The sequence below is a fragment of the Nesoenas mayeri genome (genome assembly GCF_963082525.1).
Source record: "Nesoenas mayeri genome assembly, chromosome: 1".
NCBI lineage: Eukaryota > Metazoa > Chordata > Aves > Columbiformes > Columbidae > Nesoenas > Nesoenas mayeri.
The window spans coordinates 148,648,199-148,664,485 of NC_137541.1; the positions used below are offsets into that span (position 1 = coordinate 148,648,199).

The 16,287-nt window shown below is 38.6% G+C and overlaps 1 protein-coding gene across 1 annotated transcript in view; it reads left to right on the forward strand.

The window, feature by feature from the left end:
- Positions 1-16,287, forward strand: part of NCK2 (NCK adaptor protein 2) — an 86,814-nt gene that overhangs the window by 44,932 nt on the left and 25,595 nt on the right. The window contains exon 2 of the mRNA XM_080355224.1: positions 9,639-9,880. Within this exon, the coding sequence (XP_080211350.1) occupies positions 9,655-9,880 (226 nt within the window). The 5' untranslated portion in view covers positions 9,639-9,654. The remainder of the gene's footprint in view (positions 1-9,638; positions 9,881-16,287) is intronic.

Here is a 16,287-nt window from a genome sequence, read left to right on the forward strand (position 1 = left end):
TTTTGAACTGCCCCGGACCAGAGAATTTTGTGGCATAACAGTGTTACTAATGAAATTTAAAAAATAAAAAAAATAAATAAAAAAAAAATATATATATATAGGGAAGGTTAGCTTGTATGAAGGTCACAACATGAAACAGAGTGAACATTGTATAAAATTAGGGTGGTATTGCATGAATTAATGGAAGACCAGAACTGAGGTTTATATTCTTTTAGTGCTGCAGTAACCTACCATGTAACAGCCCGGCTGACTTTGTAGCACTAGAGATGTAGCAGGCTAGAGGATCTATCTGCTGCTTCCTCAAATATTAGTAAATGTTAGCAGTTTTTTTCTCATCTAATAATATTTTCCAGCGCCTTACTGTTGTGACAGCAGTGTCCTTTTCTTGCAACTTCAACTTTTTGTGAGACCATATGCCTCAAAGTATGAAGCTGTATCAGTCTGAATAATGGGCAGCCATTACTGTGAGGTGACTGTAGCTCTCAAGAAAGGAGGAAAGACATGAGCTGGGGAGATGCTCTCACTGCGTTTGTTGTCCTTGGCAGTCTCTGCCTCCTAGGGCATCCCTGCTGCTCCTGCCTGGTCAACACTGGTGCTGCACCTTGCTGCTGGAGTGGGCTTGGGGAGCTTGAAAGGACCTTGTTGTTACCCGCAGCTGTCAGAAATGGTCGTTTGCTAAGGCTCTGGGCTGCACGCAAAACATAGGTAGGTCTTGCTGAGGGGATGCACGCTTTGTAATTAGAACTATTCCTTTTCTTTAAGTGGCGAGTTCATATTTTAAAAGACTAGTGGAGGCAGTCCCTGCTTATTTCATCTGGGCAGACTGGTTCATGTGATAGGCTTCATGAAAAAGTTGAGTGGGAATTTTGTTTACAAACATGCTTTTATATGCTATTATATTAAATGTATGTAAAGTGAGTTTTTTGTTGAATGTAAAATGCTATACAGACTCCTTAGGAGGAAGGATGTATTTCTGGGTGTTTCTAATCTGTATTCTCTGTATGTCTTTTAAAAAGACTTCTAAGCCACTCATAAGACAAAAAAACAAGCTTAACTATTGTGCTCTATCATAGCTATGCAGAAATTCGTTACCACTAAACTAGTCTTGAGGTTTCCTGTTTGCAGTTGTTCTGTAACACAAGACACAAGGTGCTGGAGTGTAGCTGCAGTTGTATTAGAGATTGGGATATCAGATATGTTGTGGGGCAAACATTGCTTAGAGGCTGTCAGGCATCCGGTTGAAGAAACAAAACCCCACACCTCACAGCGTTGTTCCCTGAAATAATGGCAGGTGACAGAGAGGGGAAGGGGGCTTGAGCTGTGTGGGGGCAGGCTCTTGGCTAGCAGCAAGGGGAAGTGCCTTAGCTAGTCCAATTCTAAATTACTACTTGATTCAGGCTGATCCTTCACTCTTTTTGAAGATATCAGAATAGTTTGGGTTGGAAGGGACTTTCAAAGGTCACCTAGTCCAACCCCCTTGCAATGAGCAGGGACATCTGTAACTAGATCAGGTTGCTCAGAGCCCCATCCAGCCTGGAATGTCTCCAGGGATGGGGCATCTCCCACCTCTCTGGGCAACCTGGGCCAGTGTTTCACCACCCTCAGTGTAAAAAAAATATCTTCCTCATGTCTAACCTGCATCTCCCCTGTTCTAGTTTAAAACTATTACCCTTGTCCTGTCGTAACAGGCACTGCTAAAAAGTCCATCCCCATCTTTCTTACAGGCACCTTTTAAGTACTGAAAGGCCACAATAAGGTCTCCCTGGAACCTTCTCTTCTGCAGGTTGGACAACCCCAACTCTCTCAGCCTGTCCTCACAGCAGAGCTGTTCCAGCCCTCTGGTCATTTTTGTGGCCTCCTCTGGACCCCCCCCAACAGGTCCATGTCTTTCCTGTACTGAGGGCTCCAGAGCTGGACACACAACTCCAGGTGGGGTCTCACCAGAGCAGAGGGGCAGAATCACCTCCCTCGACCTGCTGGCCACACTCCTTTTGATGCAGGCCAATAAACAATTTGCCTTCTGAGCTGTAAACACACATTGCTGGCTCATGTCCAGCTTTTCATCCCACAGTACCCCCTAGTTCTTTTCTGCAGAGCTGCTCTCAATCCCTCATCCCCCAGCCTGTATTGATACCAGGGGTTCCCTCGACCCAGGTGCAGGACCTTGCACTTGCCTTCATGAACCTCATGAGGTTCACATGGGCCCACTTCTCGATCTTGTCCAGGTCAGTCTGGATGGCACCCTGTCCCTCTGGCATGTCAACTGCACCACTCAGCTTGGTGTCATCCGTGAACTTGCTGAGGGTGCGCTTGATCACAATGTCTCTGTCATTGATGAAGATACTATGCAGTGGGTTTTATATCAGTTCTGCTCCCATCCTGCCTGCTTATATTTTAGCAAGAACTGTCATCTAAAAACCAACCCCACTTGCGGTGCCCATAGGAGTAAGCCATGGCAGGGCATGGCTGCCTGCAGCACAGGCCCCAGCATCTCTGTTGTGATTAACTGTTCCCCCGGGCTGTATCACCCTCACAGTTTTATCTTTAATTATTGTTTTGTTTTTCTTAAGTGACTCATAAGGAAACAGAGTACTTTTGCACCTAAGAACGAAATCTCGGGACCTGCCAGGAAGGCCCTTGGTGTCTGCGGAGCTGGCCTTTGAAGTCAGCCCTGCGGCTGGGCCTCCCTGGCAGCTGGGTAAACCCAAATCAAGAGCTGAAATGGACTGAAAAATATACACAAAAAAAGAAAATAGTCTGTTCATGCCTATCTTCCCTAGAACCCTTTAAATAAGTACTAATTGCACATCCATAATCTGCTTGGATGGTGTGTGGGTTTTTTGGGGAAGAGTTCTTTGTCTCTTTATTTTTTCTTTAGGATTATAGTTCTTCGGACTACTTGGTGGTGTTATCAACGATGTCCAGTTTATGCTTTCAAATTAGCGGCACAACTGTAACTCTCCAGAACTACTGAATTGCTCCAAATTTCCTTCAGAGTTGACACTGAAACTGTAGAAGCTTTGTGGATGGTTCTGCTATCTTGGGGTGCATTTGAAGATTAAAAGTGTTTAACTTTTCTTATTATTTTTATACACTAGAGAATGACAGAGAAGAAAATGGTTGTCACTGTAAATTAAGTCCATAGTGTAGAAATACGTATTAAATGCTTTTTATTGCATCACGTGCAGAAAACTTAATGTTCTGTATAATTCTGTACTTATTCTATTGCTAATATTTAATTTATTCCAGACGCAGTTTAATAACTTTTAATAGTTCTCAATAAGACGAACTGCACTTCTTTTGATAATCTTCAGTTTGCATTTCCTGACTTGAGCTTGTTGCTATCAGTTTTTCCTTTTCAAATAAAAGACTAAAGAGAGATGACACAGAAAACCTCTAGAGCTTTTTACCTCACTTTGTAAACAGGATATTCTTTTAACCATGTAATACTTCTTTCATAAATGTTAAATTGTGAGAGTACGTTGGGAAATGTAGTAAAACATTCTTCCTTCCCGGTGGATCCATTTATTTACATCTTTGTTCACATTTATTCTTTACAGCTTCCACTCATCATTGCTTTTCAGCTTTGGAAAACTGACCCTCCTGAAGCACCCACAGCGGCTTCTATTGATTGTGACTGTGTCTTCAGTTTGCACATCAAAGTAAATTGGATAATAATCACTCGCATTTACTCAGCTATCACTTTTAGTTCAGTAGTCAATGCATCCTAATGAGACCTAATGGCAAAATACCCCAAATTAATTGTCAGGCTTCTGTTAAAACAGTCAGCAATTTTAGGCAGCCCAAGTAGGTGGGGTTTTTTTTCTGCTCAGATGTCAGTTTGACACCTCAGAACTGCATAGCTAGATGATGAATGTTTGGTCAATAACAGCTATTTAGTTAACTTTCTTTAAGAGAGGAGGGAGTATTCTCACAATAATTTTTGGTGCAGTGACCTCTTTTTGAAGAAATGTGTCCCTTGGGGTGGATTGACACACATTATATGCAGTATTGAAGTGTTAAACAGCAGAAGCAGTTAAGATGAGATAGCCTTTATGTGTTCTATCTCCATTTGTCTGAGCATCAGCAAATAGCCCATCTAACAAAGCTTGGGAAGGGTTTTACTGATTTTAACAGAGGTCTACCATTTGCTCTACTCCGGGTCAACTTCTTTTCTCTTTTTATACCTTTGCATTTTGAGATACTCTTGTAGCAACATTTTTTTCTTGGTTTAGGTAACTTGGGCCTTTGCATGAAATAGATTATATTTTTTTTGTTTTTTCAAACATACATACTTAAAGTGTCAAAAATACTATGTTGCTACTGGAAATAGCTAGAAGTATGTCCAAAAGATGTATTCTTGTTAGTTTTTCATTTGAATTCACATTTCTGTTCTTTTTATTGCCTTCTGAGTTCTGTGTTTGAGTTTGGTGCTTTACTAATCCCCAAGAACCAAGTGAAACAGGCAATAAAGAAAACACCTCTAAGTGAAAACAAAGTTTCCCCAGCCAGGGGACTCCCACCGCTGGGGGGTTTGGACTAAATGATCTTTCAAGCTCCCTTCCAATCCCTAACGTTCTGTGAAACTTCCAGAAATAGTGGGCAGGCTAACCAGAGACTTCATCTTCATAAATAAGAAAGCTTCAGACTTAGAGCGTACTTCAGATTAAGTTATCTAGTGCAAGTTATTTTATTAATTACAGAATATAGTAAGCACATCTCCTTACTAGGAAAGAAGCCTTGATGGAAAGGAAATCCTCTTTTTATTTTCACAGCTGTGTTACCTTAGAGGACCAAATATTGCCTGTTTCCACAGCTTATGAAAGATTAACCCAGTGGACACCAGACAGCTGGCCCATCAGCAACATGTGCTGCAGGGGGTCTAAACCCATTTCGATTTTCGGAGTTTTGGGGGCAGGAGAAGGAAAAGTTCTTTAGCCTTTAAATCTTAGAGGAAACTGTGATATCTCATCAGTTAACTTTTCCTTCTTCCAAGACAATTAACTAAACATTGTGTAGTAATTATGTCTTATGTAATACCACATAGCAATTATGTGTTTTATGCACATCAGTGTCATGTAAAAGCCTCTGTAACAATTTAATACCTTTCTTTCAGAGTGTCTTAGGAGGACATCCAATTCCAGAACAGTCTGTTATGTCAATTGTCACTTCCTATTAATAGAATTTTTACTTGTTCCCTTGGTGAGGGATTAAATCTCAAGCATTACTGTCAGTCATTTTTCAGTTACTTTTTTTGCAAAATATATTGTGAACAGAGAGACCAACTGCTTCTTTTCTCACTGCATCTTCAAAGCTCAACCATACCTCCTGTTTGCACTGTCCTAACTAACCACATCCCTGACGTGACCCTGAGGCTTCCTCCTGAAGGCGAGAAAAGATGCTGCTTTTCTGCCCATTCGGCCAGGGCATTAAACTAGTGGGAGCATTGACTTGTGTCAAGTCTATAGGAGAAGATTCCAGTCCAGAGGGCCTGCTGGGTTTGATCCTTTCTTATTTATCATTATGGGAAAAACACATTAGCCCTACATGGGAGGCGAGGGGGAAATCTAGGCCTGGTAAAAGAAAATGAGATCTCACTAACAGTTATATATAGTTTGATATTTATCATCAACTAAGCAAATGTTTCATGTGATTTCACATGAAAAATCACTAGCAAATTTACAACTTTGTGGGAGCAAATTCTCTGAAGTTCCTCTAACATTAAGTTTCAATGATCTCACATATTGCTTGCATAGTTCAGTTTTAAGCATTGGTTCAAAATGGCAGAGTTAGTTGTTTGTTTATTTTTTTTTCCTGTCATTGCTAAATTCTTGAATCACTGATAGTTTATTGGATGTAACCTTTTCCTTTCTGTACTTCCTTCTGATAAAAATCTATATAGGAGCTACAGTACTAGATATTCCTCTGATGTCTGCCTGTGTTCTGCCTTAGGCTTAGCTACTGTTCCTTACCTGCCCGAGGAGGCTTTCAGTACAGTCTTCTCATGGCTTTATCTTGGCTGGATTTTTGTTCACTACCTTCCTAGCCTGGCAGATTTTTAAGTTTTTCCCTCTTTCCCAAGCATGGTTTTTATGTTGGAACATTTTTACATGTTCTTCTGCTGTAGGGCAGCTGCCACTGAACACAACTTGCCTTTTCTAACAAAGCCTAAATTGGAGAGAAGAAACAGAGTGGCTAAAAATACTTGAGCTCAATCTAAACTAATTAATTGTAACATTTCAGCAAATACAATATTGGTAAAACAAATTAGTTTACTACCATTGCTAGCAATGAAGGAAATGCAGGCCTGAAAGGGGTTGGGAGTGTAGACTGGCCACATAGTTAATATAAGAATTACCTTTTGAAAGTCTAGGTTGTGGAGTTTTGTTTGTTTCCGTATTTAGTGTGGTGTCTTCGTTTTGTTTGGATTTTGTTGTTGTTGGTTTTCTTTTAAAAACTGCAGTTGGAAGTTGAGTTGCCATAAAAGTAAAGAAAATGATCACTTGATACAGTAAGCTAAAAACCAAGGCCATCTATATGCTTTTTAAAGTGAAACAATCTTGTACTGGGAAGTGGCTTGTGTTGCATTTCATTTAGAGTTCCTTGCATAGGTATTTCAAAGCTTTTCACTGGTGCTTTTTAAAGTGGGGGATGTTATCGTATCGGGTATGAGGACAAGACTGTGTTTCAGTGCTAGGACTTTAGAGCTGTTTGAACATTCCGGAAGGTTGTAAACTCTCAGCAGTAATGGAAATGGATTTTTATTTTCTTGATGTGAAGGAATCTCATGTTAATACCAGAACCTATTGGGACTCTGTTATCTTTTGTTGTGCAGTCGATAAGCAGTATACTAAAGAAATTTAACTTTTTGAGTGCATGTCAAGTTTTTATGGGGCACTCAAATGCTTTGGAAGGCTGTATTATTTTTTACTTATGTTTTTCCCAAATGTAGTTATGCTGTATTCTTCTAATCTTTTGTTTGGCACACAGCTGTCTTGCAGAAACATTTTAAAATTGTTAATTCTACAGCCCCCCTCCTGGGGAGCAAATGTGTCTTTATTCACATACAAAGAAAGCTTAGCTCTGCAAATGTCACAGGAAGAACCTTATTGCCCTTGATAGAACCAGCCTAATGATGTAACCAGAAAAAAGTAGTTTAAAGAGCTTTTGTACTAATTCCCCATGTTAAAAAACTAAACAAATAAACCAAAAAAAACAACCACCTAAAAAACCAGCACAGACTCCGCATGCTTGTATACGTTCATACAGCTCTAAATAGACAAATGTTTTGCTGAAATTATATGATGCATTTTGACTGCCTCTGTGGTGGCAACATCAGCCAACTGCATTGGTGATGTCCTATTTCTTCACCTTCTCCATATCTCCAGGAATAGTACAAATTGACCATTTTACAATTGCTGAGATAAAATAAACTGATCTAAATTGGAGAGAGAGATTATATTGACAGTGGTGGCCTCCAGAACATGCTTGATTGCAGATTCCCTGTGGCTACATCAGCTTATTGACCTGTGGACTGTCTGTCTGTTTTATGAGTCAGAAACCAGGGCAGTTTATTGGAGACTGCGGGTCCAAAGCTCAGGCTCTCCTATGTCATTGTCAGTGTCAGACTGGATTATTATTTTAGGGGGGGGAAAAAAAAAAAAGTTGAAGGGTATAGTGACTTATTTCTTGTAAAATCGGTGATTTTACCAGCCTAAGTCACAGCCTGTTTGAACTGTAAGGGTTGTGTTTCTTCTCAATTATTCGAAACATCGAAACCTGTTTTGAATTCATCTTGGGGCTCTCAGCTATGAAGACTCCCACTTGAAAAATGTTTTAATTGTTTTACATTCCTCTTTGTTTTCGAATTGGAAAATAAGAACTTCAGCCCATTGATTTCAGCTTCAGATTTTCAGAAATGATGTCCTGCTTTGGTCATCATGTCAGTGTCATACCTGGTGTCCATAAGGGGTGACAATGGTGCTTTGCTGTTTAGCAACCATAGTTCAGCCCTATATGATGTTCTCCTGCAAACAAAAATGCTAAGAGGAGACTATTAAATTATAATAGAGTCCACTGTTGTGTCTTCTGATTATAGGTTAACTTTAAATAAGGAAAACACTTCTTTTTCCTTGAAAGAGTTAGCTGCTGGGCTGCCTAGTATGTAGTTTTCACAGTTTGTACTGTAGCTATAGGGAGAAGTGTGTGTGTGTGTGTATGTTCAGTGACTGCAAAAGGAAGCCTTTCTGAATACAGGTGATACAACTTACATGCTGAACAGAATTTCTGAATGAGGTTTGAGGTCTTTCTTTAATTACATTTCATTCACATAAAATGTTAGGTATCAGAGTTTATAGGGTTGTGGACTGCTAAGAGCTAGGCAACAGAGGGAAATAATGTTAAAAAGATCCTTGGACATTAACAGTTTGAAGTACTCTGGGAATTGTTTCTACTAATCTGTAATTTAAAGGAAACCTACAGCTTTTACTTTTTTTAAAAAAATAATCTGCTACATTGATTTTTCAAATATATTCTCACCTTCTACTTTCTCCCATCAGCACCTACTTCCCTCCCTCCCCCAAAAACCCCGAGCAGTGATTAGAAAATTTTAAGTAACTTCTTAGAAATTTCTACAAAGAACTTAGAGGACAAAATCAACATGTTTTGGTTGGCGTTATAATATGTTTGAATGTCACTGAAACTGGAATGGGACTTTTCCTTGCACGCTATTGTGTTACCTCACATTGTTCCTGGTAATTACCAGGATGCGTAGGAAACGGTGGAGGCATGCAGCTGCCTTTATGCAGCTGACAAATGGCTTTGGAAAAGATAGTTCTTGTTACAGGTAAGTAAAAAAAGACAGCTCATTCGTTCTTAACAGAACTCTAGGTAGGTTTAGGGTAGGGAAGAAATGAAATACAGATGAGGGAGGGAAGTGCAGCGGGTTCTCTTCTCTACCCCGCTGACTTCTGCCAAGCATAGGGCTGAGATGAACTGGAATCTTCCTGGAGCAAAGGCAGGTCCAAAGGCTTCTCCTAAAGTGCAGTCTGTGCTACTTCCACAAAACATGGTGAACAAAGGCTTACTAAAGTTTGTATCCTCTTCTTGTTGGCAAATTTCCCTGCTGGGTTACATTACCTCTTGAAGTATTTTTAACTTCTTACTAAAAAAAGGACAGATAACTTTGCTTAAATGCAGAAAACTTATAAATAATATGTTAGTATGAGGAACTAGGGCAGAAGGAAAATATATTTTTGGAATGCTGCTATTTTTTTTCCTCAGATCAGAACTTTTATTGCCAAGTTTTATGATGCTATATGCAAAAACTAAGTGAGTTTTATAAATTAGCCTTTGTTAACATATATCTGAATAATGTTTGGTATATATTCAAAGGAAGCAAACTTATACATCACAACTAGAATTTACTATCAAGGTGTTGTCTTATTAATGGCAGAAAAGCAAGAGGGGTCAATATGGCTTTATTTTTAAAAGAGGAGTTCTAGCCTATGCAGTTTTTCTCTGTATGGCTTTCTCATTTTTCCCTATGCTTTTCTTGATAATTTCAGAAGAACACACAAAAAAATTAAGAATTACATGATATAATTTACTGATGAACATGTTTTAATATTTTGTTGTAGAAAGACTCCATGAAAGATGACAGAAGAAGTTATTGTTATTGCAAAGTGGGATTACACTGCACAGCAGGACCAAGAACTTGACATCAAGAAAAATGAGCGTCTTTGGCTACTAGATGATTCCAAGACGTGGTGGAGGGTAAGAAACGCAGCCAACAAAACGGGATACGTGCCATCAAATTATGTGGAACGAAAAAACAGCTTGAAGAAAGGTTCTCTGGTTAAGAATCTAAAAGACACATTGGGTAAGTCTTTTGATATTTTGAAGAAGTTTAGTAGACTTCATGTGTTTCAGATTGGGAATGTAATGTGCATATAAATATTTTTTAATGTACTTGTTTGAATTTTCTTAATCCTGATTTTGAGTTGACATGGTGGGTGATGGAGGGAATGAGAGAGTAGAGGCAAGGGGGCGAATCATGTGGAAAAATCTAACAGGTTTTCTTGCATCGCACCCAAGAGAATAAGATGTTACTTTTGTTCCAGTTTGTCAGAGGTTGTGTTTATTCAGTGGCTGAAGAACTATGTTTTCCTTGAGATACCAACTGCTGAATCCTCTCCTCACATGCCAAGTTTTCTTACTGAGAAACAGAAGGATGTAAACTGGATTGTTCAGCATAGCTATCATAGCAAAGCTAAATCATGTTATGAATGGGATTATGTGATGTGACTGGGTGCAATGTCAGGGGTTAGGCTGCTGTGGTCTGAGGTGTTCCTTCTGCTTCCAGGTTCTTAGTAATGTACTCTGTTTTCTACTTGCACATAAATTCTTCACAACAGTGTATCATACTTATAAAATAACATACCTTTGAAAAATTTTGGGTGTATTTTAGAAAAATGTGTTTGAAGTCAGGTGAAATGAATTTTTTTTTCTTTATTTTTGCAATGACTTTTAATGACTGATTAAATTACTAAAAAATAAAGGGCTTTGCATATAGCTAGAAAAGGTTAAACATCATGCTAAGTGATCATTTTACATATAGAGGCCAGGGTGTGATGAATAAAACAGAGACTGATATGCACAAAGGGCTGTTTTTAGATTATTTTTTGCTTGTGTTTTGGTTTTTGCCTGTGCTTTGTGAAGTCTTAAATAAGGAAAACGTAGCCTGTTGCATTTTGCTGTAGAAATAACTGTATCTTCAACAGAAAAAATAGATTTTGGGATTCGATTTTTTTTTTTTTAGAAAGCAAAAAGCTGCATTTAAAAATAACATGGCAATAGCTTGTGTAGGTTTATCGCAGGTGTCCTGTGCTGGTGTTGTATCTAACAGTTCAGGTGTCTTGGTCACTTCTTCGTTACTGTGTCCTCCATTGCTGAGCTGTCAGAAAGTACGCAGAAACTGAGAGCTACAGGATGGGTGAGAGGCGAACAAGGTTATCACAAGATTTACCATGGTCATATATAAAACCATAGGCCTTTGCAAAGATCCTCTTGTAATAGTCATTACAGTGTCAGCAAATGTGATTATGCCTTTTCAAAGATTTGTATAAAGAATAATCTCCAACATCAATTAACTAGTTAAAATCAAAATCCCAGCTGTGACTTTAAGCTCCTTTTATCTGGATTTAATGTTGTCTAAAATATATAATGTTTTGTCTAAAAGCTGCTTTATGAAAGGATTGTGTTTCTGTTGTGATAATATATCAAGTGTTTGTGTAAAATGTGGACAGTATTTACTTGACGTAAGCAAACACATTTTATTTATATTCAACAGAAATGTGTTTAAGTGAAGGAATAGAGACATATCGTAGCGTATATGCGTGTTTACCTCCTTGATCTTAACAAAGCTGGGTGCTGCCGGGTGCTTCACTTCACTGTGGTGACAACCGACAAAACGGTGTGAGAACAAAGCTTGGTTTCATGGCTGAGCCTTCGCTTGTGTCGCATCTTCCAAACCTCAGCCCTTTGCGTGCATGCACATGGGTTTTTAAGTTCTGAAGGACCGTTACGACTATCTACCGATTCCCCTGTAACCTTTTCTAATAGTTTTCTCTGTATTGTTTGTTTAGCTGAAGCAGAAAATAACTTGTGGTGCAGCCGGGCTTTTGCTTTTGCAGTGACCACACGTACCTGCTAAGCCTGGAGTGCAGAGCACCTCCCGTGCCCTTTGATGCTCATACATCCTCTGACAGTAACAAACTGCCTCAGCCATACCTAACCCACAGATTGGCTCAAGATATTCATAACATGTCCCCCCAAAAGTTGGTGCTTAAGAGTATGCTTTTTTAAAAAATAATTTAAGGGCTGTGAACTGCTTAGCACAATGAAACTTATGTGTCTGCTGTGCACCATGTATCTGTACAATTTTCTTTTTACCTTTCCTGAATCAGAGTCACAGAATCACAGATTGGAGTCCTCAACTAAACAGTAGTCTTTAAGCCTTGGTTGTCTTGTTGTACAGTAGTTTCCCATTCAGAACAAGGAGAGCATGTGTTCTTCCTTAAAGGATCCTTTGTTCTGAGCAGCCATCAAGAATGCACCTTTTTTTTTCTAAACAAAGGCTTGCAAATTGCAAGGCTGTTGCTTGATCTAGTGAAACAGCTTTTGAAAGTTGTGCTGCGCCCAGTGAAACAAGTTCTTAAGTTCTCTTTGTAGAAATATTTCTAATGTCTCATCAAACATGCCTCTCCTAAGATCACAAGAAAATTCACATTAAAATACCCTCTAACCCAGCACAGACAGTCATGAGTATTCCAAGTTTGAACTTGAAGCTATTACCAAAGTATTGGATAGTGTCCTTTAGAAATAAAAGTCTCTTAATAATCAATCTGTCAAATATCAACCATAAGTCTTGTGAGATGTCATCAGAGAAACAGCAGGTTCTCCAGTGCTTCCAGTGACAAATATAGAGGGATTCAAAGAGAGGGACCCTCTGACATACCTGGACCCATCTTTCTTACTTGTGACGCTCCAGCAAATGGTTGCTCCCATGGAGATGCACTTTTCCCTGCCTCTTCCTTAATCAATTACATTTCCCTGTGTTCCAACACATTTCATCTGAAAAGCATTGTTATCGCACAAATGATGGAGTGTGTTGTCTGTGTGATTGCCCGTAGCTATCTGCCATTCTTCTGGTTATCCACAGTCATTACCAGTGGCTGATTTATACTTACTTCCTGATATTCAATAAATATGAAAATGGCCCGCCATAGTTCAAATTGTGGCAGACTCCATAACAGCTATTACTATTTAATTAATAGTCCCGGTAGTTGACTGTTAAGATGCATCATCTAAATAGTTCTTAATCCATGTAGTCTGTCTTCTAATGAAAGTTTATGGCACCAGTTAATACATGGAAGTCTCATACATAAAAAGCCCAATATACCACTAAAGTTTACTATATTTACAAAGTTTTCTTTATCGGAAAAACTTTTAATCTCATCAGAGAATGAAGTCATGCCTGTTTGATGCTGAAAACTAATTTTCCTGGAGCTCTGTTGACCATCATTAATTAAATCTCAGGCCTTAGAATACTTTATTAATAGAATCCCATCAGCTTTACCGTTGTTGGTTTGAGGTTAGTGGAAGGTTAATGGGCATGGAGATACGTAGAACACGCAGCATGATGTTCTAAAACATCAGCCTCTTTTCAGCAGTGTCTCAAGACTTCTGGAACTTTCATTCTATGTCAGCATTTTTAGCAAAGAATATTGTCAAATAAAACATTCAGAGCCAGCTCTTTTAAATGTGTCACGTACACGTTAAATGTTTAACACGTTTAAATGTGTCAGGTACACGTTAAAATGCTGCTTAACACTTGTTTAGCATATGTTCATTAAATCAGTAACTTGTGGACTGAAAAAGGGCTCACTTCAAATTTCAGATGATCCCCAGTAATTTCTGAAGAGATACTTTTGGATCATCCCATGTATTTTTACAAAACAGTGGCCTTGTCTGCACCATTCACTTTGTCTTTCCCCTTCAAAGTGCTTACTTCGTTATACTGTGTCTTCTTTTAGTCCTGTCCTCAGGGAATTTTTCCAAAACTTTTAACTTTCTTTAAGTGACTTGGAGACATTTCAAGACTTGTAATTTTTCTGTCAATGGCTGTCTGTTTTTATCATTTTTCTGTTTGATATACATTACTGCTGTGTTCTTGAATCTCTTTCTTGAGTGAACGCTGATGGATACATAGCTACATATGGAAATGTAGCGTATAGGCCACCTATTTAATATTTTGAATAATTTGATTCATCTTCTCATTCCCTTTTTTGTCTTAACTGAGTGATACCGTGAGTAAAAAGTTAATGGCAATTTAGCCATTTTAAATTACTGTCTTCTGTTTGCTCATATTGAATGAATCTGGTAATTATTACTATTCTTAAGGCAAAAGCTAGCTTCCAGGCCTGTGATTAAAAATTCATCTTCATTCATTAAAATGAAGTTTAAAATAGTTTCCTTGTACAGTTTTTCTTTTGTGGAGAGGGTATTTTTTAATAAATTTCGATGAAGTCTTACTAAGCAAGAGACCTCCAGCATGTATCTTCCAGACTGTAATTATCTGTAATCTAATTCTTCCCATGTGCAGGAGGTGGGAAGGAATTCCCGTACCAGTTTGTATGGAACTGATCTGTGCCAGCACCACCCCCAGAGCTGCCTCTGAGCATGGCTCCACGGGTTTCCCCTTCTCCTCTCTCGCTGGCTCGTCTTTGTCGCACCGAACAGAAAAACCTTATCTAAAGGAAGCAAAAATAATTAAGTCGGTTGTTTTTGTAAGCCAAAAAAAATACTTCTGCATTTTTTCCATCCCTTTGCAAGTCATTTTCCTGGCAATAGCACAGCTCCCCAGGCAGGAGCGTGCTGTGGGTGACTGATGTGGGTGACCCAGCAGCAGGGTGACGTTTTCATGGCAATCCACAATCTTCTGAATGTTGCTGCTTTTGCTTCACAACCAGCACTGCACAATAGGGATTTCTTAAAGGTGTCTGGTCTCCCTCCTTTTGGTGAACACCCACATAAGAAACCTTGAAGAAATTTCCAGTTGGCTCTTGGTGTGGGTTTTTGAACAGATGCCCAGTAAAAGAAAGGCAGTTTATTAAAAGATATTGAAAGAGAAATCAGACACCAAGAACACAGGAGATGTGTTCGTAAAATGCGTAGGAACAGTAGAAACACTAGAGATGAGTATTGCCAATGATGGCAAATAACAGTAATCTCGATGACATTCCACAGAGATGTTTAAGTTGCATGAGAGACTCTTCAAATGACTTCTTTATTAAGCTTCTGTAAGTCAGCAAAATCTTTCAGTAACTTCTTAGTTTGAATTTGCTCAGCGTGCCAGATTTTTCACGTGGAAAGCAAGAGTTGCCAAGTGAGATGTAAAGTGCAGGAACCAGTCCTTACTTGCATCACTGTGCCTTGTATGTTATTTCAGAAGCATTATTAGTGTCCAGGAGTATTTCCTGTGTTTTTCAGCCTTCACGGTGTCTACCTGGGTCAATCTGTAGATGTGTGCAGCAGTTATTGAGTGCTGTATATGCTGTCATTTCCAGGCATGAGCAGTTTTACACCTCCCCCCTTCTGCCCTAGTTATTTTCATTTATTTATATGAAAAGGGTTTTTTCACATTTATAACTTTACGTTTTCCCATTTGAGAGCTACTTAATACCACCTTCACCATGCCTTTCTGGAAACTGCCAGGGAAGTCAGCTCTTTTTTCTTTAGACAGTCACTGCTTAGTAACAAGCAGAAATGCGGAATAAAGGATTTTTTTTAATGCAATGTTTTCTTTAACATTGGAAAACACTGTTGCTTAAGAGGTTTAATGTACTTTCTTTTTATATACAAATATTTCAACTAAAATTTAAACTATTACCATCACAGTTCTGCATAACATGGTCATGAATTCTCATTTTCCAAACAAGCCAACAACCTTTAACTTCCGGTATGTGGGTTAGTGATCTTTCTTTTTTAAAAAATGGTTTTGTTTGGAAGATTTTTTTTTTTTCATTTTTGAATATCTTAGTGGCCCAATTTCAGTAGTTCTGATGTGGTATGTCTAGTAGATTTAATTCTACATGGTGGTATTTTGACATTCATCAAATCGCTTCTAAATCTTGCCTTGAGTACTGAAATTTGATTACTACTGAAGTCTTTCACTGGTGAGAGTTACATGACTCTAATCGTTGTGGGTTTTAACTGTACTTTTTCCAGTTCCTCAGCATTGTTTTTTTTTAAAGAGTAATTGTGAGAAGCCTACACAGTATTTCTGGCACAGTCATAGCTATAAATTGAGTCTTCTGTGCTCTTTCCTTGATGAATTTGTGTTTATCAGCAAGCTGCCTTTGCCGTATTAGCTGCAAGATCACGGAAAACACGTTAATTCAGTAATAATACGAAGTACTAGTTTGAAAATATTTCTATTAGTTCTTCATTAGTTTTTTTTAAATTTTGCTATTTTCTGGACACCATGTTGTGTGTGTAATTTACTACAGAATGAAAGAATTGTGGAAATGAGAATAAACATGGTATCATTATATAATAAGTATGCTGTTGTATAGCACAGCCTCTTAAGCCTTCTAGAGCTCATGTTAATGAAAACAGAGCTGCCTTGTAAGACAGATAAAAGTTATTTTAATCTCTTTAGAACTTCAGGTTCTCAATGTTGTTGGACTTCCTTGTCATAGACCCGTAAGAAATGCTACTCCTTCA